General features: G+C 50.2%; 2 protein-coding genes across 6 annotated transcripts in view; one reads left to right on the top strand and one right to left on the bottom strand.

The window, feature by feature from the left end:
* TPCN1 (two pore segment channel 1) overlaps positions 1-3,710 on the top strand; it is a 64,173-nt gene extending 60,463 nt beyond the window's left edge. For all 4 annotated transcript variants that reach the window (XM_019493725.2, XM_019493726.2, XM_006265835.4 and 1 more), the window contains one exon: positions 545-3,710. In XM_019493725.2, the coding sequence (XP_019349270.1) occupies positions 545-667 (123 nt within the window). In that variant the 3' untranslated portion in view covers positions 668-3,710. The remainder of the gene's footprint in view (positions 1-544) is intronic.
* Positions 3,711-5,394: 1,684 nt separating this feature from the next.
* SLC8B1 (solute carrier family 8 member B1) lies at positions 5,395-22,606 on the bottom strand. Of its 2 annotated transcripts, none has more exons than XM_019493745.2 (15): positions 22,205-22,606; positions 17,275-17,427; positions 16,734-16,786; positions 15,603-15,660; positions 14,415-14,520; positions 13,616-13,783; positions 13,291-13,398; positions 13,106-13,165; positions 12,515-12,645; positions 11,386-11,527; positions 10,428-10,549; positions 9,891-10,044; positions 8,999-9,079; positions 7,301-7,365; positions 5,395-6,798 (listed from the first exon to the last, which is right to left on the bottom strand). In XM_019493745.2, the coding sequence occupies exons 1-15, from the start codon at positions 22,358-22,360 to the stop codon at positions 6,601-6,603; spliced, it is 1,755 nt and encodes a 584-aa protein (XP_019349290.1). In that variant the 5' UTR covers positions 22,361-22,606; the 3' UTR covers positions 5,395-6,600. The 2 variants fall into 2 exon arrangements, with proteins under 2 accessions (XP_019349290.1, XP_019349289.2); XM_019493744.2 differs by lacking the exon at positions 22,205-22,606 and adding an exon at positions 17,549-22,175.
* Positions 22,607-25,747: the final 3,141 nt, after the last annotated feature.

The following is a 25,747-nucleotide window of genomic DNA, read 5'->3' as shown; positions in this document are numbered from 1 at the left end:
TTTAATTAAAACTTTTCATTCCATCCAGGAAGAGCACACACCAACTGCTGAAACTTCCTTAGCCTGACGAAGGGTTTTTGAACCTGAAAGCTTGCTTAATAAATATTCTCCAACTATTTGGGTTGGTCTAATAAAAAATATCAAATTCACCCAAGGAACCTTGTCTGCCTAATTAAAAACTAATGGATTCCTGTAAAAAGTTTCCAGTTCAGTGAAGAAATGTCTCATCATCAAAAAGGCCAGCAAGTTCTAGAAATGAGTAGCCTTTTCAGATAGTGGTAGACTCAGTGATACTACAGAGGAATAAATCGGGTTACTGGGGTACCGTCGGCCATGTGCTGAGTGAGAAGGGTGCACCAGAAGACTCCCACTCGAGTAAAGGGGCAAACTTACTAGGATTGTCACGACTAATATGATTCACTCCTGAAATTAACTGTTTAACCTTTTGAATCTTTTCAGTATCCTTTTGTTTCATGCTGTGGTGGGGAGGGTGTTGTGTGGGCAAAAGGCTGATCTTGGTGCCTGTAATCTTCTCCCTCATTAGGAATGGTATGAAGAACATTCCAGAAAAGAAGAATATCAGCAGCGGCAGGAAGCTTTGCCCTCCTCCTCCAATAACCCCCTGAAGCCTTTGGGCCTCAGACAACGGTCCCAGACTGTCATCTAGGCCGAGCTAATGCAAGCCATTCTTCTATGCAATAACCATATAGTATTGTTTTACAATGTATTAAAATAATGTATATAGATCTATTCAGTATATTGGTTGGGTTTAGGGTTTAAGTGTCCCTTCCCTTAGAAGGCTATATGAGTTTAAATAACAGACAAAGAGAAACCTAGAGGACTTGGATTAGGACTGCTGGAACCCAAGAATCATGTTTAACCTTCTTCAGCAAGCTCAAATTACTGCAGTTGTGAGCATCTAATACAGAGTATTCAGTCATGGTACCTCTCCATCTTCCAGGCACGGGCCTACAGTTCATCATGCCAATAAAAAAAGAAACCAGAAGGAAGGGATGCTTAATCTTTTGGAAAAAATGCTGAACTCACCTGCTAATATTCAAGTCCTGCCTCTTTAAAAATATTTTTTCTTTCAGTGAATCATTAATTCTTGACTCAAAAAATCAGGGAGTAAGTTTGTATTTCTTTCCCCCTCTGGTATAAAGCCAGATGGGCTGGATGAAAAGTTTAGCACTTAAATGCATAACTAATCCATGTCTAAATCTCTGTGCTTACTGATGCATCTTGAGGCAGTCCTGATAACAGCCCAATCGTGGGCATCTAATCCAGCCCCTTCTGTGGTGGCTGAGCACCAGAATTGCACTCTAGCAGGTCTGTAGGACATGACTAAAAATTACAAGACTTGATGCAACTTCTGGAGAAATTTTTCCTGGAGTAGTGTGCTCCTGGGGTTCAGTACTGACTATCTGGGCTGTCCAGGGCTGGGAGCAATTTGCCAGAGCCCAAAACACTCATTGTCTTATGAGGTGGGATGGGAGATCCACAGCACTCTCTGCGGTTCTCAGCCCTGGCTGTTGAACCGTCCGCTTTGTAATGGAAGAGCCGTGCCTGGTCCTGTGCTCTTCTTGGCCTTGGCATTGCAGATGGAGGGGTTCTTATGGCACCAGAGTTGTGACAAAACCACATATGGGCACTTTACTCTTCCCTGGCTCACTTGGCAATAATATTCCCAAAGGTGACAAACATTGACTGACCTGGTGACAGAGACCTGGCAGGGACCGTTGCTGTTCCTACTATCCTTAGTTCAGAGCAGTGTGGGGAAAAATGTGTGGTATGCCTTTCTGTATCATACAGGAAGACTTCTTGGCTGAATGAAGTATCTTCTATTCCCAGCTCTGTCACCGAGTTGCTTCTTGACCCTGAGCAATTTCCTTAATCTCTATGTGCTGTTCTGCCCACATATTGGGAATAGTCACTTCTAATAAAGCACTCTTTTTGGATCTCTGGAAAGTATTGCGCATTGGATGTAGTGGCAAAACGTATATTAGAAGCTGCCATGCCCATCACCTTAATTTTTGCTCTCTCCAAATTAAGCCATACCCAGATAAAAGACTGCCTCTTTCCTCTAGGTAAACCAAAGGGCATAAGTTTGCTTTCAAAGTTAATTCTCCTTTCACTCTCTGAATGAGTTTGTTGCCTATCAACCCACTGCCCTAAGTCAGGGCTCGGCAAACTTTAAGGAGCAGCTGGGCCAAAAATAAGATAGCCTGCTCCAGAGGAAGGTTACCAGGCAAGATCCAGCCAATGCTGCCACCCCCTGTGCCCCAGCCCTCCCTGCTGTATGTATGCCAAGGACTGACCTTTTGCTTTCACACCTGCTACTGCAGCCTCCACCCTTTGCCCCTGTCACCAACTGCCTCAAGCAACAAATTTGGTAAAAGAAGTGGTGGCTGCAGTAAGGGGGTGAGAGAGAGAGAGAGAGCAAGTGGCATTGCAAAAAAAACTATAACTGGACAGCAAAGGGAGATGAGCCTGTCATCTACCCCAATTATGCTGCTTTGCACAGGCCAGATGCAATCACTTGTTGGCTGAAGACACCTGCCCTAAACTAAAGAACATGTGGAGTGTACTGGGAAGGGGGTGATAGATTTCCACAGCGTGGCTCTAGTGGACATCTAGATGCCATTGTCTCGCTGCTACTGAGAACCATGATGGGATTTTCAACTGTGCCTTAATGACTTAAAGCACAAGTCCCAGTGACTTGTGAGTGACTAAAGCACATGTCCTTTGAAAATTTCCTGCATGTGTAGAGGACAGAAACATTTTGATCAGTTTAAGGGATGGGTGGTCTACACAGTAGTCGGTTCACCTGTATCCAGAGCGTGCAACCTATCCTTGGTGCTGCACTGTTGAATTCTTTCATCTGGGTGCTCAATGTCTTCACGTTCTGTATGGGTACAGTGGATTGTAGGGTTATCAATTACTTCTGAGCTTAATTGTGAAGAATGGGACTGGTGTCCAAACACACCCAGATCACTAAGTAATGAACATCCTTGAGCACATCTACACATGGACTCCCAAGTGCCAGCGTTTTACACTCCATTAGTCATTTTTGGATGCTATGGAAGTATATAGCTTCCCCTTCTCAGTTTCTTGCAGGATGGAATGTGCCAGAATTGTACAGGTTAAAATCAAATCTGGCAGTGTGGGAAAATCCACTCTTCTCTTATTGATCACTGAAGGGTTTTTTTCACTCCTGGGTGGGAAAGGAGCTAACGGCTTTGAGCTGTATGAAACATGGATTTGCCTGCTTAATATGAGGCAAGTTTTTTTCCATAAGAGCCTTGAACTGAAGGATTCACATTGATGCTCTGAGATCTGTTTTGGAGCTAAACTGCCACACCTGCTTTCCATGACTTTATTGCTGAAAAACTGACCTGCCCCCAAATTATGCACTGTATTATTTGAACTTATAAGGTTCGAAGAGGTTACTTTTTCCAAATGACTTAGTCTGAAAGGAAAAGGAAGTTTGAGTACGGGGCATCCCCTTCTAATTGTCCTCCACGTACCCTTCGTAGACAGAGACTTACTCTTAACCAAGAAGACAATCATTTTGTAGGGACAAGGGAGGAAGTATGGTAGGATTTTGTACGATGGTGTTTTGTTTATAAATGGTTTTATGGACATGTCTGTACATGGTTCTATAGATTTTCTGGCACACTAATAAAAACATCCTCTGCTTTGTAATGACAGCAGCCTCTACTTCTCTTTCCTACATTGAAGAACTGAGTTGATCTGTGGTTGAATTATTACCAAATCTGAGTAGCAGGATTGGGGGAGACTCTTCCATACTGCATCAGATGGCAGATGCTAGCACTTGAACCCTCCACACATCTAACTCTAAAAGCTGTAGTAATTTTAACTACTGAGGCATTCAAAATCCTTAGTTTGCCCTGTAATCTTACATCTTGTGCACTCCCTTGCCAAGATTTCTCCCCCGACCTCATAGGTTTATAGATGTAGTGTTGGAAGGGACCTGAGCAGATCATCAAGTCTGACCCCCAGCCCTGGGCAGGAATGAATACTGGACTCATATGACCCCTGGTATGTTTAAGCTCATATGACTCCAGCTAGGTAGTTATCTATCCTTCTTTTAAAGACCCCTAAGGTAGGAGCCAGCACCACCTCCCTTGGAAGCTGGTTCCAGATCCTGGCCACCCTGACTGTGAAGTAGCGCCTCCTGATGTCTAGCCTAAACCTAATCCCAATCAACTTGTGGCCGTTGTTCCTTGTTACTCTGGGAGGCGCTTGGGGGAACAGGGTCTCGCCCATTCCCCTCTGGTCCCCCCTAGTAAGTTTATAGATGGCCACTAGATCCCCCCCTTAGCCTTCTCTTGTGGAGGCTGAACAGGTTCAGGTCCTGTAGCCTCTCCTTGTAGGGCCTGCCCTGCTGCCCCCTGACCACGTGAGTGGCCCTCCTCTGGACCCTCTCAATGCTGGCCACAACCCTCCTAAAGTGCGGTGTCCAGAACTGGACACAGTACTCCAACTGCAGCCTGACCAATGTCGCATAGAGGGGGAGGATCACCTCCTTGGACCTGCTTGTGATGCACCTGTGGATGCATGACAAGGTGCGGTTAGCCTTGCTGACCGTGTCTTCATGCTGGCAGCCCATGTTCATTTTAGAATCAGTGATGACTCCCAGATCTCTTTCTGACCTCACTCTGTCCCTTGACAACTAACATAATATTTTCAAACACAGTTAAGTCACATCTATAAAAATGACTGCCAACCCCAAATCCTGTTGACTTTGAGAGAAAAACCAAGCACTTCAGTCATTTTTTAAAATGATCTCTAGGCTCCCTAGTCAGATGCTTCCAAAAATGTCCTGAAATATCACTCTTAAATTTCTGTTTTTTGTGAGCGTTTGGGATCTGACAGTTTCTAACTGTGCAGTTAATTTTCAAGCAGTGGAAGCAGCTGGGACTCCTCCCTTTGGAAAAGTGCTTCTGTCTCGGCTCAACCATTTCTTCCCTGCTTCCTGTTTTCTTCAGCTTGCGCTGCCTGTGGTCTGACTGGTTGATTTTGCCAGGCTTCCGGCCACTGCTGTTACACAAGGAAAGATGACTAGTGTATGCAGTTGTGTGCTGATGCAGGACTGAAAAAACCTGACAGTGGAAATTGTACTGAGCAGGAGAAGGGGGGGGGAAATCTTTTTAATGACAGACTTCTCCGTATGTGGCTGCTATTTTAGGAATCTCTTACTAAATCAAAAGAGGACTGCTCTCTTCCCATTGGCACTAAAGCCAGTTTCAGTGTAATTAGTGCTGTGTGGTGTGACATTTGGCCTGTTTCTGGCACCACCCTGTTGCATGTTCTGCTCTCGTGTATTTTAATACTGCTGCAGACTGTTCAAGTCAAATCCAGACAACAACAATGGATGAACCCTGTTTATTCAGTATTATTTGTACTGCGGTGACTGCTAGAAGACCCCTGTCATGGACCAAGAGTCCATTGTGCTATACACTGTATTAGCACTGGACACCAGGTAAAGATCACTGACTTGTGTTTTATTTGACTTTTTCATACAGCATCTGAGCCTCGGATTCCAAAGGCAAAAAGGTTGTGTGTGTAAACCAATAGAGTACCAAGTATTTCCCCATAGAGAAAATATTCACATTGACATACCGGGGATCCTGAATGGGAACTCAAGTGCCTAATTCCACGTTACTTTCTTTGCTGCTGTTTTAACCCAAGTTAAGAACATACCCTTTGTATAGTGAAAACATGCCCAAAGTTGCACTGAAACAGTTATTTCACAAGTTTGCATTATCGTGAAGTGAATACTGATTGCTTTGTTCTCCACAGGGGAAGCTGGAGTGAGGTATTAAAGGGAAGGAGGAAATAAAATCAATGGAAGGAATAAAAAACTATAAAAACGTAATTTTCCTGTGTGTAAAACTCCTTTCTGTGCAGTTGCAAAATTCCTCTGAGGACCACAGTCATTTAAAAATGATCCCTGTTCAAAACCTTCCTTTTAAAACAGTCTCTTTAAAAATGGTTCCTATTCTGACCAATCCCTTTCCATAAAAAATGAATGGGAACAATTAATACTGACTGGAGTGCCAGCGAGATGGCTTGACATGTGGTTCCCAGTTCTTATTTGGTTGGGCAGCCCCTGAGCTGGAGGATGTGTGGATTGAGCAGCATTGTTTTGTTTTCCCCTGCTGAATCAGCTTCTAGTTCCCCGGGGTGGAAGGGTTGTTTCTGGCTTAACATCCAAAGCGTGCTACATCTTAGCAGTAAATTCAGATTGTCGTAATGCCTTCAGGATAGGAAAATGAATGCTAGGTTTGGTGGTGTGTTCACAAGGAAGATAGGTTACTTGGTCCGAGTCCTCTTCGGGTGGGGTGTCCTTCAGTGATTTGGAGAAGGAACTGAATGGGTCCAGCCAGGGAATGTCAAAACACTTGCCAGTTGAGCATCCGGCAATGGCAGCACAAGGACTGGACTTCCCCACCTCCAGATCTTGCTTCTTCATGACTAGCAACTCGGTCTGAGACCTGCGAGCTCTGAAACTCATCCCAAGCTCCTCATTGTAGGTGGTATCAAGTGACTGGACATCCTCTCACAGCACTGCTTTCAGAGGGTGGTAAGCTCAATCACCTTGAATTCTGTCAGCAAAGCCACAGTGAGGAAAGCCAGGTAGTAGATGAGGAGGCAGATGCCGTATGCTTTGCCCAGGTGGAAGCACTGTGCTGGCACTGACACAAAGGAAAATACTAAGCTAAGCCCCAGCGCCCCAGCCAGGATCCACATTAGAAGGCCATCTGGCTCCAGCTGAGAAGGGAGACAAGAGTTAGTGAGTTTTTATCACTTATTAAAAACAGCACTGTCACTGTCCCTGTTTATTCTGTTGGCCAGAAGCAAGTGGTACCATCTAGTGAAAGGCTGACAATACAAACTACACCACTGATCTCTGTTTCCACACCACATCCAACTGCCAGAAACAGATACTGTGCCAGGCTCCATGAAAAGGGATTCTACACACTGGCCACTATGATCCCTCTAGCAAATGCCAGGCACTGTTTAACTTGTAGAAATAGCCTCCCCTTCCTGTTTCAGCTGTAACTTCATCTGCTTTTGTTAAATAGACTTGTGTTGACTTCACACCCTGAGGGAAAACAGCCTTTCACTGTCCCCCCTCTGTCATGGTGGAAGCTTTAATATAGACACATTTCCCCATGCTATCTAACACTGCTTAGAGGAGGTAAGTACAATCCAAACAAGTCTCCCTCTTCCTCACAGACAGGTGCAATTTAAGTCTTGCAGGCAGCCTTACCTTTACCACAGACTGGCTGCTTGTCATCTGCAGTAAGCAGCCCAACCCCACTCCAACCAGGATATCTGCAGCCAAGTTCAGGAACAATAAACCCTGCAGGACACAGAACTAGCCACGAGGGTGAGCAGCTGGGGCAAAGCACAATTGGATTTTCACAGCTAAAAAATGGGATTACCTCATACAAGCTGTTTAAAGAGGAGCAAGAGAAAGATGCTGGTCACGCTGGTCCTACTGCTGGAAGGCCTAGATGTGGCAGAGCTAGTTGCTGGCTCAGAGACAAGGCTACTGTCCAGGAACATGTTGCTCATTCATTATGACAGCAGACCTACAGCTACTGAGGATGATGATCATTCCTCTTCTCAGCAGCAGTAACTGGCAGCTCTGATGTGGTATCTGAGCACCTATCGGGTTACCTGGGACAAGAGGGCTTTCCTGATCCTACAGTTGTAGCATCGTAGCTAGAGTCCCTGAATGCAATGTTCCTGTGTTCCTGCCTTACTTGGAGTTGCAAGTCAGAGCATAGGTGAACATGATCCTTTTGCTAAATGTCCATGGAAACAGTGTAGGATAGTGCATGCAGCATAGGCACCAATTGCCCTGATTTAGGTTCTAAGCCAGACCCTAAGGCTAACTTTCTATACGGTGGGTGCATTAATGCATGATATTAATGCCCCTGAATAAACTCTGGTGCAATTTGTGCCAGAGTCGGCTACTCCCAGGCATAACGTTTTCACATGTGCCCAGGACTGCAGCAATTTGAGTTGGGGTGGTCTTGGGTTGAAGGCATATCTGGGAACTTGAAGACATGCCTGGGAGCAGCTGACCCGAAGCAGGGGGCCTGGCGTTGTGGGGAGTGGGGGGGGTCAGCCCTGGGTTTCAGGTGGTGGCAGGCAGTAGAGGGGATGACTGGGGCATGAGGGCAGGCAGCTCCTGCACTGTAGCACCCTCATGTCCTAGCCAGCCCTGATTAGTCTACATGTGCATTTGAAAGCATGCAAGTACACTGCTGTAGGACACTACTAGGGCAGTACTGTCTTACAGCAGAGTTGATTAGTTTGCTGCATCCTAAAATGAGCACATGTGTAGATTGTGACACTTTATTGTGGAGCTAATTGGTCAACTGCAGTAAAGCGCATGTGTAGATGCACCCAGTGATGAAGGGCAAGTTACAATCATGGCTACTGAAGTTTTTCCACACCATTCTGCCAAGACAACTTAATCCCATCCAGAATCCTCTTCTTTGATCTGGCCTTTGTTCTGGAAACAAAGGGCTAATACCTCCTGCAATCCTACCTACAAAAGCACCCTCTATGCACAGAGTCCTGAACAGACCCTGCTGATCTGCCCTCAGTGGGGAGATGTGAAGATCTAAATCTACAGGGGGGAAAATTGGGGCTTCATACAATCCCATCTTTTGCCACTACAGAATTAATCAGCAACAGATTCCTCAGCTTCAAGTTGAATAACACCACTTAGCTCTTCTCTACCACTTTTTATCCAGGGATCTCAAAGCAGGATAAATGGTATGGAGAGAGAGAGGCAAAAGACACAAGGGGCAAATGAACTGGCTAAAGTCAATTCAGGTCTGTGACAGGGCTAGGCATAGGAGCCAAGATTCCTGTAGCCCCAACCAGTCTATACGGCTGCTCTGCCTCAGATGAAGAGGTTGTCCAGTGCAGATCAAGCTTAAAAGGATACTGAAGATGATGCCCCCAAAGCAGGCAGAGAAAGCCATGCGGGGATATCCTTGCCGCGCCATGGTGAGGTCTGAGAACGTGTCTGCAAGGGACAAAGAACATGTTAGAGTAGCCCCTCTGGACAGGTAACTCCCTCCCAGCTCATGACATTTGCCCCAGGAAAGCTCAGGTGGTGAAATTGGATCATCTGTGGAAGATGAAAGGTTTTGTGGTTGGGAACTGGGCTCCTGAGAGACTTTGCAGTCCTTTCAGCTGCCAGTTTCACAGGGGCACAGCTACATGCCTAACAGGACGTCCTACAGGAGTCTCCTTGGGTTGGATGCAGTGTGCGTTGGCCAACTGTGATGGCAAACCCTGACATAGTGGCAGCCCCCAGGAGATCCTCAGCAAGACACTGGAAGCAGCTTGCTTGTCCTAGCCTCCAGGTCAACATGTTTCCATATAGCAGCGACTGTTAAGGGGGCAGAATAGCAAGCCATCGATGTGTATCGAATACAGCCATCGATGTGCAATTTCTCTGCCCTGCAGCCCAGCATATGCGACTGGGAATCAGCCTTGCATGCTGTTGCCAGACGAGGAAAGGAGGGGCAGTGGTACGGAGAGAACCAAAGTGGATAAAGTTTCTACCTAAGGAAGTGAGCCCACCCCACCCTGCACCAGAGCCATGAGCCAGGCAGCACAGAGCTGTGGGTTCTCTAGCTGACAGTGGTGAAGATGTCTGAATCTCTGGCCACTGGTGGCAATAAGGGTCACAAAGCTACTGCCACTGGTGGGCCAAGCTGTTCCCTGTTCTCCAGGGAGGATCCACAATGTCGTCTTCCTCAGTATCCACTTCTAGGCATCTGGGCTCTACCACATCTGGACTGTACACACACACACACACGTCCCCTCACCACCGATGCTGTTCCCCCAGGCCAGCAGTGTCAGGCCCAGCACAGTGTTGCTCAGCTGGAAGATCACACCCAGGGTCCGTAGGATGTTGACTACCTCAGTAGCAGCAGCTTTAATCCACATGGCACTGGCCAAGAAACCCAGGAAGGCAAAGAGCTGTCAGGGAGAGAGCAGGGGCACCGCAGTGTAATCATGTGTCTGGGGCACCTGAGAGATCCAGCTCCCTAGCTCCATAGCTGGGGAAACTAGGGGCCCTGGCAAGGCCACCCACCCTCCCCGATGCTTCAATGTTGGCCAAGCTGCGAATCAGACTCCAGCCTCTCCCCAAAGGCAGCTGGAGGCATCAGGGCAGCCTCAGGACCCCAGCTGATGAGAACCATCTGATCATCATCAGCCTCTAGCTCTTCCCAGAGCTGGACTGGATGGGAAGGGGACAGCACTGCCACAGCACTGGACAGACGGGAGTGGTGAGTAGGGAGGGGTTGCACAGGGCTGGACTAGGTGGGAAGGGGAGGGGACTTGTCACGATAGGTTCTTACACAGTGGTACTTGGGTGGTTCCCTGTTCTTTGTAGTGAAGAAGATGACAAGGGCCAGGAAAGCCCCAGTCAGGATCACCATGCCCCAGATGGGGAAGACACCCTGGATTTTGTACAGTCCATCTGCAGGAGGGAGAGATGGGGAAGGGAGAATGTCAGTACACAGAGTGCCTCAGGTCAGGTCAAGCCTGGCATGGTACAAACCAACAGCCCTCAGCAAGCCTCAGGGATCAATCGGGGGGCTTGCTCTTTATCCAAGGTATGCAGAGGGGGCTCAAGGTCTCCAATTTGGAGCTAGGCAGGATCCTAACAGGCCTTGGTACAAGTTAATGTAGCTTGTGCTGGCTCCCTGGGGTAGCTCTGCTGGCAAGGACAGCCAAAGCAGAGCACGTGCTGAAGTGCATGCCTTCTTCCCTCTCCCCTGGTGAGGGTTGGGACACCAGCTGAGGACTTCACCCAGAACTAAAATGCAGCCCCCCTTGAGGGGGAGGGGAAAGAGCAGCAGCCAGCTACCAGCAGTGCTACATGCCCATGAAAGACAAGGGAGAAACGCTCTTCTTGCTTTTGCTCTCTGCTGAGCAGATATGGCCGCTGCTTCCCAGGCACACCCAGCGGGAGCCTGCAGAGTGCTCAGTTCCTCTTACCCATGGCAGCAGAAGGCTCAGTAGGACCCTGCCACAGATATCACAGAGCTGCTCTTGGCCAGCTTCCTCCCCCCCACCCTTTGGTGAGGAGGAAGTGTGTCCAGGGGCTGAGGATCAGTCCTGAAATGGCTGCACTCCTAGGGGTGGCAACTGTAATGACCTGAGCCTCAGGCACCTGTGAGGCCAGTGGAGCCGTGTAGTGCAGCTCCCACTGCAAAGCCAGTAGTAAGCTGTGCTCTGCTGGGCATTGGGTGCAGGATGCCTGGGCACAGGTAGGGGCCAGAGAAGGGCACCGGGTGAACATCAGGTTCTTACAGGCACCGGATTTCAGTGTGAGGATGCAGACCAGGGGACTGGTGATTAGATGCAGGCAGTTGAGCGGTCTCTTCCAGTTCCGGTCCTCCTTGTCAGGGTCCACGATGGGAACGGTGAGCAGCAGCACAAATTCAATCGGCATCTGGGAACAGATGGCTGTAGGGGTCAGGCTTGCAACAACAGCCACCCCCATAACTCCCCCCTCCTGTACAGACACATTACGTACCCTCCCCCCTAGTTACAGATCCCTCGCCTTCCGATGCCACATGCTCACCAATGGCACTCCACATCTTTGCTCCAGGTTGTCAGACACATGATCCCCACAAAACCCCAGCCAGTGTCTTACACCAATAGCTCAGGAATGGCCTGTTCTCAAAACGGGGTAGAGTGCTTAAAACCACCTCTGAACATGCCAGGCCATTTATTCAGGTGTTGGACCATAGACACTGGGTGCTTTCAGTAGTCCAGTCTCACGGGTCTGGCCACTGTTTATGCCCTGGCCTGTTCCTGGTTGGCATGTTCTTTGTGGGGTGAGCAGTTTGAACCACTCCTGGCATCCCTGGACCTGGTCTGGATGCTAGAGAATGTGGAGAGCCAATTCTCTCCCTAGAGGACCAGGTAGACCAGGAAGGTTGTGAGCTGGTGCCTCTCACTTTGGTGTTACCAGTTCACAGCTAAGGTCGGGTCCAAAAGACCTGCCTGCAGGTTCAGTAGCTTCACAGTCATGTTCCTAGCCTGTCCTAGCAACATTCCCTTGCCACAATACTCTAGAGATGTCTGATGCACTTGGACCTGCTCCTGGCATCACAGCAAGGTCTCTAGCTTCTGTGCTCCAGGATCTCCCTGCCCTTTGAGATGCTGGCCTTGGAGCCAGGTCCTGCTCAGTGAGACAGAGAGCCCTTGGACTGTGATCATGGGTATTTCTCCACTTGGTATCAGGGTTGGCAGGTAGAGAGGAAGGAACAATTCCCATCCCCATCTAGATGGGCCTATTCTTTTTAAGACACAACCAGGTTGTTCTGCTCCCTTGGTCTCCCATGTTACTTGCCTGCCTCAGTCTGCAGCCAGGAACACAGCCCAGCTGCCCACATCACAAAAAGGGAATGTCACAAGGCTGCAACCAAGCTACCTTAAAAACTTCGAAGAGTCTCCAGCAACAGGGCTTCCTCCTCCACTTTCTGTAATCCAGGGTATTCAGGGATTTGGTCAGGATGTGGAGCGTTTTCTCCTCATGTGGGAGCAGGGGTCGATATTCTTCACCTGTTTGAGACGAGCAAAGATTGAGTTGGACATAGGGCTGCTGTGTTTTTTTAGCTTCATGGGTCCACAGTCTACAGAGGCCCCTAGGGTCCCCCAGTGCCATCCTCAGCTGCCATTCCCTAGCCCATGCCCTGTTCTTTGTTTAACCAGTCAGGAATTGTTCCCTGACTACACCAAGTGTTCTGGGAGTCTGCTTCTCCAAGTCAATAGCTATGCAGGTAAGTATCTGTCCCTCACCTGGCTCCATCAATGGAGCCCAGTGCCGAGTCCTTCCAAAACAGAAGGAAAATTCATTCTCTATGCCCATTGTTTCTTCAGACTCCCAACAAAACTTGTGACCATGGCAGTTGAGTGAACAACTACAGTCCCAGCAGTGCTCTCCACCCACTAGACCCTGCCTCATGCCATGTAGTGAGGAAGCTGTGTACATCCTAAGCCTGATGCGCAAGGCAAGACCTACCAAAATCTGCACCGTTCATGCTTGAGGTGGAACCACCATTTTCAGACTCTGTCACAAGCTCTACAGGGAGAGAGAAGAGGGCAATGGGGCCACAGAAAGACCATGAGGGGCCAGGTCACCTGCGAGGGTAAACAGTGTCAGGCCAGTCCCGTGAGGCTGGAGCTCTCCTCTGGCAGCTCTCTTACCTGGTTCTCTGGAACTGGAAGTGGATGACCCTTCCCTTCGCTGTCTCCGGTGGATCCAGGTGCAGATCACCACAGTGCAGACATAGAATATGTACAGCCCGAGGTAGCCTACCATGGAGCAACACAGAGGTGGAGACTTCTCTGGCTTTTCCATCTGTCTGCTCTGCCTGCAGGCTTTCCCTGTACCCCCTCAGTTGCCTTTCCACAACCCCATTATTTACCCCTACAGCAGTCCTTTCCAAGCACTCCCACCAGGGTAAGCTATTCCCAGTGGCTCCCTCATGTCCCTACTGCTCCTCCTTCACAACTGGCTGACGTGACTTACCAAGAGCCCAAGGCAGGGAAATGCTCCCAAAGTAAAGTGCTAAGAAGGTCACAAAGACAGCCACCATGTAGAAGATGGCATCCCTGAGGAATGGCCGGGAGGCTGCTGTGAAGGGCTTCACCAGGGCAATCCCACCAGCCAGCACGGTGGTCACGAAGATGCCAGCACCTATGGACAGACACCGTCAGGCAGGGTCGGTGTTTGGTTTGCAGGTGGCTCCCTCATCTGGCACCCTGGACCTCAACTGATGGCTTCCCTGCTCCCCATCCCCCTGGACACACCTGGACAGGTTGGAGGAAGGAGAACCTGGAGCCCTGGGTAGGCCTGAGACACAGGACAGAGGGCGAGTGCTGTGAATCTGGGTGAGGTGAGGTGGGATGGGGAGGGGGTGACCAGCCATGTCACAGCGCTCTGGCAGGACCCAGTGAGACATCCTGGTTACAGAGCACTTCCTGCTGGCCAAGGCACACAGCAGCCCCAACAATTAAGTTGAAGGAGGCCATCCTCTCTAGAAGAGATGGACACTGGGGAGAGAAAAGCCAGGGCACACTTCCCACCGCAGGCAGCTAGAGACCTGCCAGGAGTGATGAGGAGGCTGCTCTTAGAAGCCTGGCACATGAGTGGTATTCTGAACTCCTCACCCCAACATGGACATAGGGGAAACGCAGCAGGGGACAAAGGCATAGGCAGGGGAGAAGGACTGACATGCCTAGCCACCCCCTTACAGACAGAGTGGGGGCAGCAAGCACATGAGGTATCTTGGGAGAGGGACAGTGCTGTGTCTGGGAATATTTCATACCAAAGAGGGCCCCGATTGCCAGCCCCGCAGTCCTGGGGTCAGAAAAGGCCACCACAGCACTGAAGACATCTGGAGCGCCATTCCCAAAGGCGAGGAAAGTGACGCCATGGAGAGGAATGTTAAGGAAGGGTTGGCCAGGTTGGCCTGACCTCCCTCCCAGAGGCTCCTGGGCACACATCTACAGGGCCACCGCCTGCTCCTGCCACCTTGCTGAGCAAGCCTCACGGGGACAGCCTAGCTTGTGGGAGCTAGTGGGCAGGACTTCGATCTAGCGCAGTAATCAGGAGCCAGGGGTTCCCTTCTCTGCTGTCACTGGCCTGCTAGGTGACCTTTGAGACATCCCACTTCCCCATGACCGAGTTTTCCCATCTGTAAAATGGTCATGAGTCTGCTGCCCTCCTTCAGAAGCATTCCAGTGCATGACAAATATGTTGAGAAGTGATCGGAGAGTGACACTGCTGTAGCAAGACAGACCCAGGGGGCTCCATTCCCTGCTCAGAGCAGCATCTACAACAGCAGACAAGGTTTTTGAAAGCACCAGCCTGGCTTCTCTCTCACTCAAGTCAATGGCAAAGCTCCTCTGATGGTGATGGGAGCAGAGTCAGACCAGCCCCACAAGCTCTTGAAAACTCCCTCTAAGCAACAGTTACCAGTAGCTCCTTTGTGGCACTTGTTGGCTGTAGCTTCCCAAAGCTGGGGAACAGCAACAGTCTGTCCAGCAATAGTCTGGCAGTCCATCCAGCCCCTGCTCCCAGTCTCTCATGCCAGCTCCTAACTTGTAGGTTCAGTCCTGGGCTAGGGGATATGTTTTTTAGGCTCTGGTAGCAAATGTTTCAGTTCCAATGACAGTAAGTGAAACAGGATGTGGAAACATACAAGGTAGCTACTAGACGCGGCATTGCACATATTCCCAGATACAGTGAATACCCCCTCTTCTTAATACCACAGGGCAGCTAGGCATCTGGAGGATCCAAAGGCCATGACAACAGCCCGTGTGGCCCTCAGAACAGTCCCAGCACATCAGGCTGCTTTCACTTCCCCCACATCCTCCCCTGCAGCTTCCGTGCTGCTCCGGGTATGCAACTCCCTGCCCCCATCCCTCTTTGTGCAGATGAAGCTTCCTGCTCCTTTTGCACTGCCCATTCTCCCAGCCCTGCCTCCTTGCAAAGGTATCTACTGGAAGGATACTGCTACATTGTGGGACAGCCTCAAGTTGGTGGAGATGGCCGATAGATTGGGGCAAAAGCTGGAGAGAGAGAGAGAGGACAAAGAAAAAGTCAAGTAGGTAATAATCCCCATTCCCAGAGCCAACGAATGGGCAGAAGTGATTGTATTGTACAGAACAGGGATCACTGGACAAACTGTTTCCTCTTCTCTTCATAATGGGCTTCAATCCTGACCTACAGTCCCCTGCTATTCCAGTCCCAGCCTCCCAACATACACAGCTTTGCCAGTGCCCCTCTTCCCTGACCTGCACCCCCTCCTTCATCCTCCTAGTTGTGCACTGGCTTTGTAATGTAAACCAACAGATACTGATCAAACAGTGGAAGCCTGGTCCCTAAATACCCAATCCTGGACTTAGCCATCAAAGTAATTTCATTTGTGACCTCTCCCAAAGCCGACACCTCTGAAGGTAACTACTCAGGCCCTTGAGGTCTGATATATATTGTAAAATTGATCATGCCCCCTCACTGACCTAGCTCTGCTGGCAGAATGCCTTCATCTAGACACAGCTTAGTTCCCATCCTTTGGAGAGGAACTAAACCAGAAGGAAAAACCCCTCCTGCTGCCTTGCACTGTGTTTCCAGCTCTGGCAAAGCAGTGGTTGGCAGCAGCCCCACAATGTAGGGTCAGGCAGTTTGACCGTACAGCCCAGTCCTCTCCTACAAGGTTTCCTGGCATGCAGTTGCCACTGTGGCTAATATCAGCAGAGCAGGGACACACTCAGCTGCTTTCACCAGTGCTCTCATCATGCAAGGGGGTGACTCAGCAGAAGCCATGGAGAGGTGCCCAAGTCACACAGCTGCCAACTCAACTGCTGGGCTGCATCCAGGCTGGCATTTTGCTGGCAGCTGTGTGTCGACTGGGAGCCTGCAATGTTTGGGGAGGTGTTTTGACTGTAAAAGGCTCAGCTCCGCCAACGTCCATTAATGTACATGTGGATGCCAGCACATAGGTGGTGACAGAGACTACTCCCATCACCAAAACCTTGTGGCACAGGCCAGATCAAGGGAAACTGAAATGGCCATGAATACAGAGGTCAAGACTCTGGGTTTTTTTGATGTCCTTTGCTCCTGGTCACTCTGAACAGATACTCACAACTTCTCAGCCGTCACTCCGAGGATGATGAAGAGATACAGCAGCCACATCGCCTGTAATAACCCAACAGTGAATTAGCAATTCGGTGCTAAGAGCTAAAAAGAGATCCCAAGGGCTTCTGGGCAATCTCCCCAAAACCAGGGCAGGGGAAGGGGGATGGTCATTACTGAGAGCCAAGAAACCACCATAGAAAGAGTTTCCTACCAAGCTAGAAATCAAGTCAAGTGGTCTGGGCTGGATAAAGAGCCCTGCACCCCCACTCTCTTCACCCCGCTCCCCTGAATGACCCTCTGCCACATCTGTATGACCTCAGCCCAACCTAGGTTACCCTGCTCACTCCATCCCTGGCAGCGTCCTTCTCCTGGGGCTCCATGTAATGCATCATGGCCTGTCCTCACTTTCCTGCTGCCTTCCAAGTAGCTTTCTCCCTCCAGATTTCCCTGAACAAGCATTCATCACTCCCATTCCCTTGGGCTTTCCCCATTTGACCTCCCACCAAGAGCATCCCACAGGGTGACAATCCCATCCCCCCAGTCCTCACATAGAGCGTCACGGCCAGCGGTAGAAGTGTTGAGGGGAAGACACAGAAGACCCCATCCAGGTAGTCGAGGAAGCCACCATCAATTTGGCAGTCAGGGTTGGTGCGGATGAAGGAGCACCACTGCGAGCTGTTCTGCTTCCGCACCTCCCAGCACTAAATGACAGGCAATAGGTCAGAGAGAGCTGGCTCTAGGCACCAACACAAGGAAGGCCAGGCAGGGATGATCACTCTTTGGCAATCTGAATTGGAAATCAAATGGCTAAAGGAGACTCACTGCTGAGTGGCACATGCTGAGCCAAGGGTTGCCCAGTCTCAGGGTTATCATTAGAAGGCAGTGGGGCTTAGTGAGCAAAGCACTAGACAGAGACTTGAAAGACCTGGGTTCTCTTCCCAACTTCACCATGGACCTGCTGAGCAGCCTTGAGCAAGTCATTTCACTGCCCTGTGCAAGTCACTTCACTGCCCTGTGCCTCAGGTTTTCCACCTGTAACATGGGGATAATGACAGTGACCCAACATGCGATACATAAGAGCTAGGTATTGTTTGTGTTACAATAGCAACCACAGGCCCCAAACCAAAGTGGAGCCCTACTACGCCAGCCACAGCACCAAAAAAGAGAAGAGAATCAGCCCTGCCTCAAAGACCTTATAACCTAAACAGACAAGGGGAAAGCAGAGAGAGGAATGATGGTCCATCATCCAGGGCCTGCTCCTTTGTAGCATGCCTGAGGGGTCTCATTCCTTCAGGCAGCACAGACTCAGGGGCTGGAGTTGGACCTCAGGGTACTGTTCCCAGCCAGGACTTTGGCAGTTCCCCCTGCAGTGTCCCTTGTCTACACCTGGAGGTTCACAGCAAGGTTCCTCCACCTCCCACCCAGATTTCTGAACCAGCCATGAGCCATAACTACACAGAGGCATGAATGCCACAGCTCAGCAGGGCATACTGACCAAAGCCCTACCAGGACAAAGTTTGATGGGACCCAAAGTATTCCCACCTCAAGCTGCTCTCCCGGGTATCAACATACATTCCTCCTTCCCCTACACCTCAGATGGGCCTTGCAATCTTGCCCAACCTCTTTGTCAGCTTCCTGATGACATAAGGTGAGGAGGCAATGCTGTGTATTTGGGTTGTGCTCATCAACATGGCATCTGACCTTTACAGTGGTGGCAGCAGGTATACACATTTGAGGATCTTAAAATGGGACGCCAGTTGCAATGGCCAAATGTGGACCAGTAATCCTCCAGCAAAGCTGCTGTGCCAGAGGCAGTACCTAATGTCCTTGGAATATTCATCCATATTCTCCAACAAAGCAAGAACTATTCTGGACTAATAATGATTTAATTCAAAAACACTTCCTCTGCTTTGAAGCATGTTAATTACTCCAGGATGGATCTCCTCTGAAATAACTATTCTGTTAATTAACCCCCCACGCAGAGAAGCCCCAGGCTCTCTCAGTTAGTATGGACACAGCACTTATTCAGTGTAATCAAAGCACAACTGCCCTACAGCAGTCTGGCAGCTAGACACAATAGCACAGAGATAAGGGCTGTATACATGACAAGGCATTCACCTTGCAGCCTAGTTATTCCCTATTTCAATAAACTTATTAAAGACCTCAGTGCTGATACCATTTCAGAATCACTCAGGAGATGTAATCAATGGTCCACTGAGCTGGACACACCCAACACTTCCTGAGGTGCAGTGCTTCTGAAGGGTTGTTGTACAATGTTGTCTCTGCATATCGTTGGCCAGCCCATCGTGCGTGTTTTGTTTGATCTAGGGGTGTACTTGATAGCTGTGTTGGTCTGAGACAGAAAGACAGACAAAAAACTAGAACTCCTGGTTCCAAAATGATATCTTTTTTGTCTAATAAAAGGTATCATTTTGGAACCAAGAGTTCTAGTTTTTTGTCTGTCTTTCTGTTTGATCCAGTATCTTAGAGGCTTGCTGCTGTCCTGAAAAGTCATAGATGAAATAAAGATTCCTTGAAATCAGTGCACTGAAAACAAGGTTTCCAGAACAGGGTCCACATGATGACCTTGTCTCCACTGGGAAATGGTTGTGAGCAGCAGAGTTCAGAATGACAAACACAATACCAGAAGCTCTTAGACTGCTCTCTTTATCAGCAAAACTCAAAGTGCTTTTTCGAAGGAGGAATGGGTATCTAAGAACTGGGCAGGAAATGATTAGCTTGTCCTGTTTACAGGTATCAAAAGAGCAACATGTTCAAGCCAAAGGGGCAAGAACCAAAAAAGCTTCTAGATACCAACAATTAAATTAAAAAAAAAAAAATCAGATTTGGATCAAATCAAAATATTTTGCTTGGGTAATTCCTAGAGGCTCCCCTTGGATTTTGCCCATTTTTTCTTTTTTAAAATCCTTTAGTCTACCTCAGCAAACATTTCTAAATGAAGAATGCTTTTGTCTCGGGGAAGAGGAGAAATTCAAGCTTTAAAAACAGATTTTTTTGACAACTCCAAAATATTTATCCCTTTCTCCCACCAAAGTTTTCGAGTCACGAGGTTCAGTGTTGTGAACACTTTCAGTTTTGACAAATGAATAGTTTTCAGTGACAAACTGAATCAAAGGATTTTCAGCCAGGTTAATCAATGTTCCCATCATACACAGGGAAAAATCAAGACATAAAGAGGCAAAATGATTTGTTGAGGTTCCCTAACAGGCAAAGTCAGGAAAAGAATACAGTTTGCCTAAGTCCCATTCTACCTATGAGGCCATCCTGTAGCTAGGCTATATGGGATTTGAATCTGTGGCTCTCAGGTTTCAACTTGAAGGTTTGACCTTTAAGCCATATAACATCACAAATCACAAGGAGTTGTACTGAGGTCTCATAGCAGAGAGGCAGCTTTGTGTAATCAGCCCTGACCAGTGCTGGAAAACTGACAGAAGTTGAACCCACTGGGTAGCCCAGTAAGGGAATTGCAAGGAAAAAAATCCTCAAACTCCCCAAGGAAACTCCTATCTATTGTTGGATCCTGGCATCATTTCCAATTCCCTTCTCCAACATAAGGCCAGAAGGAAGCACTCACTGCTCAGTGCATCAGGTTTCGGCTGGGGTTCATGAAAAGCTGGCTGGGGTGAAATGATGAATGATTTCCAGGACTGTGCACAGTGAGCAAGTCAAGAGGTTCAGAGCACGTCTTCTGCCACAGTTCAGCATAGAAAGATGTCACATCTCACTAACAGGGGGCGGGGTGGGGTGCAGCTAGAATGGGCTGTGGGATTTTCAATGGCATATAAGCATTCACTGCTAACCTAGGCAAGGAGAAACTCATCACCTCAGCCTGATTGCAATCTGACTTCCTTCCTGCCACTTCAACTCTCTCAAAGTTACTACAGAGGTTACCACTGAAACCACGTGCTCTGCTCCCTCCCAGTGTGGACTCTCAACTTTACAGCTGATTTTCAGTTACATACTTAATGTTTAAACCAGACCCTGTCGTCCCCATTCAGTGTCCCCAGAGACGCTTGTTATACCCACACACGTGGGGGAAGAATCACGAGAGTTATGCTGGTGAGGTAAACTAGTGGGCTGGGCGCTACACCCAATGCCTTGTGCTCCTCCAGCACTGCCCGTCCCAGCAGGTTGCAGCTGCCTTCAGTGCAATACATGCATGAGAAGTTACAAGAACCACATTAGTAGTGTCATGTGGTTATATTAGTGAGCTGTATCTGGGGAACCCTTCTCAAACTGGATCTTCTACTCCTCCCCTGGGTCTCATTTCAGGACAGCACATTTCAAGCCCCTCGGAGTAAACATGCGGCTTTCAGAGCACTCTGACAAGCTCTAAACAGAAAGCTCTGCTTAGCCTTAACCACTGCCTTGCTGCAAGGAAGACACTTCACCTCCAGTACCAGCAGTTTCAAAGCAACTTCCTGCCCAGCAAAACGGCAATCAAACAGAAGAGACAGCAGCGCACAAGTCTGTTGAGCAAGCAGAAAATACCTGTGGGATCAGGAAATTTTTCCCCAGTTGCTAACCCTAGGGAAAAAAAAAGTTAGGCTGAGGGAGGGGCTCCAGGCGCAGGGCCTGTCCTTCCAGGCCCACCTGGGAATCTGTAAGCCCTGGCTCAGAGGTCCATTGCACTGTTAATGCCCCAGCCATGGCATGCTGTGGGGAAGCTGCGGCCTTGCTCTGAGCAGCCTGTTTCAAGACATTTCCACTCAATGCACAATTCAGTGGTGTTGTTATTACAGCACTCTCAACCAGCCGATGGGATTCCTGGCAGCAGCTCCCTCCGTCTGCCAGCCTTATGAAATCAGCCAGGTGAATCAGCAGGGAGGGGCTGGTGCCATAGCCTAGAGGAGAGTGGGTCCAGCAGGACCCGTATGGATCAAGAACCTGGAAAAAGCTACTCCTTTGGTCCAGGCCTCTCCCTGGGTGGGGAGAGCATGGGCAGCAGGTAGGACCCCCCCACTTAGAAGTAAAAGGAGGGACATAACGCTCTGTGCTTGCCATGGGTCTGGGTCCTGGGCTCACTTCCTTTGCTAACACTGATGTCATACATGTAACATGCAGCCAGTGTCCCCATGGGCGTTCCCACGGCAACCCCTGGGAGGGGCAGGCAAAATACAACCTGCTGGATGGGTCTTGGGGCTGCAAAGTCTCTCGGTCTGTTCTGTGTAGTCTCGGCTGTCCTTTCCAGCTCGACACCCCGCTGTGCTTTAAAAGCAGGGCAAGTCTTACTGGTGGTGGTGGGAGCGCTCAACAGTACCAGCAAGGGGCTGATTCTGCCTTGGCGGAGGAGAGAGATCAAACGTCTGTTCCACACGCCCTGGAGAGTCTCCTCAGCGGACACTATGGCATGACACCCGCTCACCCCAGCCTGAGCGCCTTAAAATGCTATGGACGACCCTCCGTTGGGCGCTGTCCATCGTGCCGTTTCTGTACCCGGCCACCCCGGCTACTTACATCCACAGTGTCGGCCCGGACGCCGCGGTGCTCTCTGCCGATGCCCAGCGGGAGCGGAGCCAGGCTCGCGGCCCCCGAGGCCCGAGCGCCCCCGCGCAGCACCCCCAGGGCGCTCAGCACCCACAGGGCCCCCGCGCCCCCGGGCCGCCCGCCCATGCCGCAGCCGCAGCCGCAGCCGCAGGGTCGCGATCTCGGGAATTAGGGCATTCCGGCTCCTTTGCCCGGGCTCCCTTGATCCCCGCGGCCCCGAGCCAGTTCCGCAGGTCGCAGGCTCCGGCCGGCGGCGGCGAAGGAGAAGTGTCGGGGCCGCGCTGGGGCTGGCGGGGCCGCGCTGGGTGCGGGCTGAGCGCCGCGCGGCGGCTGCAGGCGGGGACCGGCGCGGGGCTCCGCGATCGGCGCCGCGGCTCGTCCCGGGCTCCGTGTCCAGACGGCACCCCCCCCTTCTTCTTAAAGGGCCCGCGCGCCTTTCCTCTTAAAGGCACCGCGTCCCTTTGGCTGGAGGGTGCCGAAGGAATAAGGATCGTGCTGGTGTGGCCGGAGACGGGGCCGGGCGGAGGAGCTGCCGCCGCCTGCAGCCCCGGGCCCTGCCCCTTGTCTAGTAAATGATCTCCGCAGGCTTTGGTCCTCTGATCACGGGGAAACTGAGGCACGGGGAGGTCCTGCCAGAGCTGCCTCGTGTTCTTGCAGGGGGGGCCCAGACCTCCGGGCCAGACCCGTTCAAGCGGGACTGTGGGAGCAGAGGGGAGCCCCGAGCCCCCTCTCTAAGTAACGGGCTCAGAGCACGAGCCCGGGGCAGCCTCTGTGCAGGGCATGCAGCGAACCAGGCAGATAGGACAGGGAGCAGACAGCAGAGCAGCAGATTGGACAGGGAGCAGAAAGCAGAGCAGCAGATCAGGCAGGGGAAAGGGACCATGCTGGCACTCAGGAAGGGTGCGGGGCTAATTTGTGGCATGCCTTCCACAACGGCTGGCTCCCACTGTTTGAGACTGGGGCCCCGTCTGCGCTATAACCCCTGGCTGCCTTGTCCCTAGATCTAGCTGCAGTGAGCGCACAAGAGGCCACTCCCCTGGACAGCCCCGAGGGGTGGTGATCCTGGCCTCTGTCCTTGCTGGGATGGCTGGGTGCGTGCAGACCTGGGCTCTGCCTCTCTCACCTCACCCAAGTGCTGGGTGCGGCACCTCTGCCCACGGGGCCATAGCATGTGCATCCACAACTCACTCTTTGTAGGGTGGTAGTGCTGGGGACCACAACCCCACATGGCTACAGGTAGCTGCAGCTGCATGGGGATATATACATGGGTTGCCACGCTGCCAAAATATGTGAGAACAAGAAAGATCCGATGTGTCTCATTAGAATATAGTAATGCAAGTGTAATGTTGTAGCTGTGATAGCCTAAAAATGATGCAAGAGAGGAGGATTTCTTAGGGTGATGTCTTTATTGGACCAACTATGTCTTTGGGATAAAGTTGGACAAGCGTTTTAATGAACAGATGAACATTTAAAACCCTGTCTAACTTTATTCCAGCTACTTTGTTGGTCCAATGTTCACCCTAAGAAATCCTTGTCTCATTGAAATATACTGAGAGAGCACTCAAGAGGTGCTTGAGAGACTGCATGGATGGTCATCCCAAATGAGGGTTAGCCAAAATGAGGGTGTCTCCTTTAAGAGGGTGGAGGGAGGCCTGGAAGGCTTGCTAGTGGCTGCCAGTGCACCCACAGCTTTCTGGTGCCAAAAATATTACTGACATAGGAACCTACAGAGCCCTCCGTGTGCCTGCCCTCGCCCCTGTGTTCCTCAGCCGCTGTCTCAGCTCAGGACAGGCAGCCTTTTTTCCCCATTCTGGGCTCCAGAGTTATGCTCTCAACCTTCCTCCAGCTTGCTGGATTTTCGCTGGACTTGACCTGCTGTTCAAGGGCTCTGCCTCAGGCTCAGGGAGGTGCTTTCCAGAGAGCAGGGCGGTGCTAGTGCTGCCGTGGCTTGCTTTGTGAAGGGAATCGTTTGCCTTGGGTATTTGACCAAACTGGGGAAGAGAAAATGAACTAAGACCTAGTGCTATTGTCAGCTTGTTACTAACTCAGCCCTCTCTTAGCCCCGGCCTCCACTCCATTCCTGAAGCATCCCCAGTTTTCTCAAACTCTATCCTGTGTCCTGCAGGTCTAGAGAGTTGCTGAATCACTCCACACAACATGGTCTCTTGGTACTCCAGCCCTACACTCCTGGCATGAAGCTCTGAGGTTGGCCTCAGGTCCCCAGCCCAAGCCCCTTAAAGTGATCAATGGTCAGCCTCAGACTCTACTGCAGAGCCCTACCTGGAGCTGACTTTCAAAGACTCTGACCAGTTGGCTGGCCCAGAAACACCTGTACTCAACACTAGCAAAATACTGTCTTTGTGTGTGCTGCTGATAACAAACCAGCACTTTACCCTGCTTAGTTCTTTCCAGTCTCCCTTCCAAATCAAACAATTTCTACTGGCCAAAGCACAGTGTTGCTGGCATAACTGTGTCTATGTGAGGGGCTTCTATAGGCACAGCCCTGGGGATCATAGATCATCTCCTCATCTTCCTGCCTGAAATAGTTAAGCCAGGCAACAACTGTAGATTACTGCATGTGCCCTTTTGCCATCATAGTTACTGTGATGGGGTTGTGCAACTGGGTCACTACACTGCAAAGGGCCATTTCTGATCTTTTACGTGCTCGGCTACAGCAATTTAATATGTAAATAAGACGTCGCACATACCTCGTGCTTCTGCAGGTCCATACCTACCCTTGGAAATCTGGCTTGGGAGGGAGTGTCCCTGCTATTACATGATATCACCGTCTTCTGCAGTTAGGCAATAGCTAGACAGTTTGGGTTCAAGCAGGGTAATTATGAGCATAAATCACAATTTTACAGGGGCTTTGCCTGTCTCCGTGAAGGGCTTGCATCAGCTCAGCTACATTCCAGTGGCTGTCACAGAGATAAATCTTTCACATAGATAAAGCTAAGGTGCCTCCAAGCTGATTGTATAAACAAACCTGCCTTAGAGAGCCAGTGCCCCCTTTGGATAACATGCAGGCATCAGGCTAAGCTCTGACTTCCAGCTCATCCAGGTTAGCAACACAGCCCTGCCACATTCAGCTTTTCCAGCTTATTGAGTGTGGCTCCTCTCAGCCAGCCCTGAGGATTTGACTGCCATCTTGGTGATGGTGATGTACAGGATACTCATGCATCTAGTACAGTCACCAGCTGGGGAGTCTTCACTAACTGGTTTCCCATTCCAGTGCCCACTCCCACACTTTGCCCCCGATTTGCTGTTCCTGGAGGACAAGGTGTAGGCCTCTGCCCGGTCCTTACAGGACCGTTCAGTGCAATCCCAGGCTTGACTCTGAAGCTTTCGTTAATCAGAACTGAACGGGATGCCATGGTAGGAAGAAAACATCCCCTGTAATGAGTGTCAGGGACAGGCAGGCAGGACAGCTGGGTTTCATCCTATCTCTGGAAAGCCACAGAGTTAGAACCAAGCTTAGGGACCTGGCATTGATGAGACCATTGCTGCTATTGT

This window comes from Alligator mississippiensis, chromosome 10 (genome assembly GCF_030867095.1).
Source record: "Alligator mississippiensis isolate rAllMis1 chromosome 10, rAllMis1, whole genome shotgun sequence".
Lineage (NCBI taxonomy): Eukaryota > Metazoa > Chordata > Crocodylia > Alligatoridae > Alligator > Alligator mississippiensis.
Note: the sequence above shows the minus strand (reverse complement) of the source record. Positions and strands in the feature narration are given on the sequence as shown.

Coding starts and splice junctions, on each gene's coding strand:
- SLC8B1 (XM_019493744.2), bottom strand. CDS start 17,707: ATGACTTGCTCAAGGCTGCTCAGCAGGTCCATGGTGAAGTTGGGAAGA. Junction 13,399..13,615: donor TTCCCTGCCTTGGGCTCTTG/GTAAGTCACGTC, acceptor GCTCCATGGTAG/GCTACCTCGGGCTGTACATA. Junction 9,080..9,890: donor CTGGGGGAACAGCATCGGTG/GTGAGGGGACGT, acceptor TGTCCCTTGCAG/ACACGTTCTCAGACCTCACC.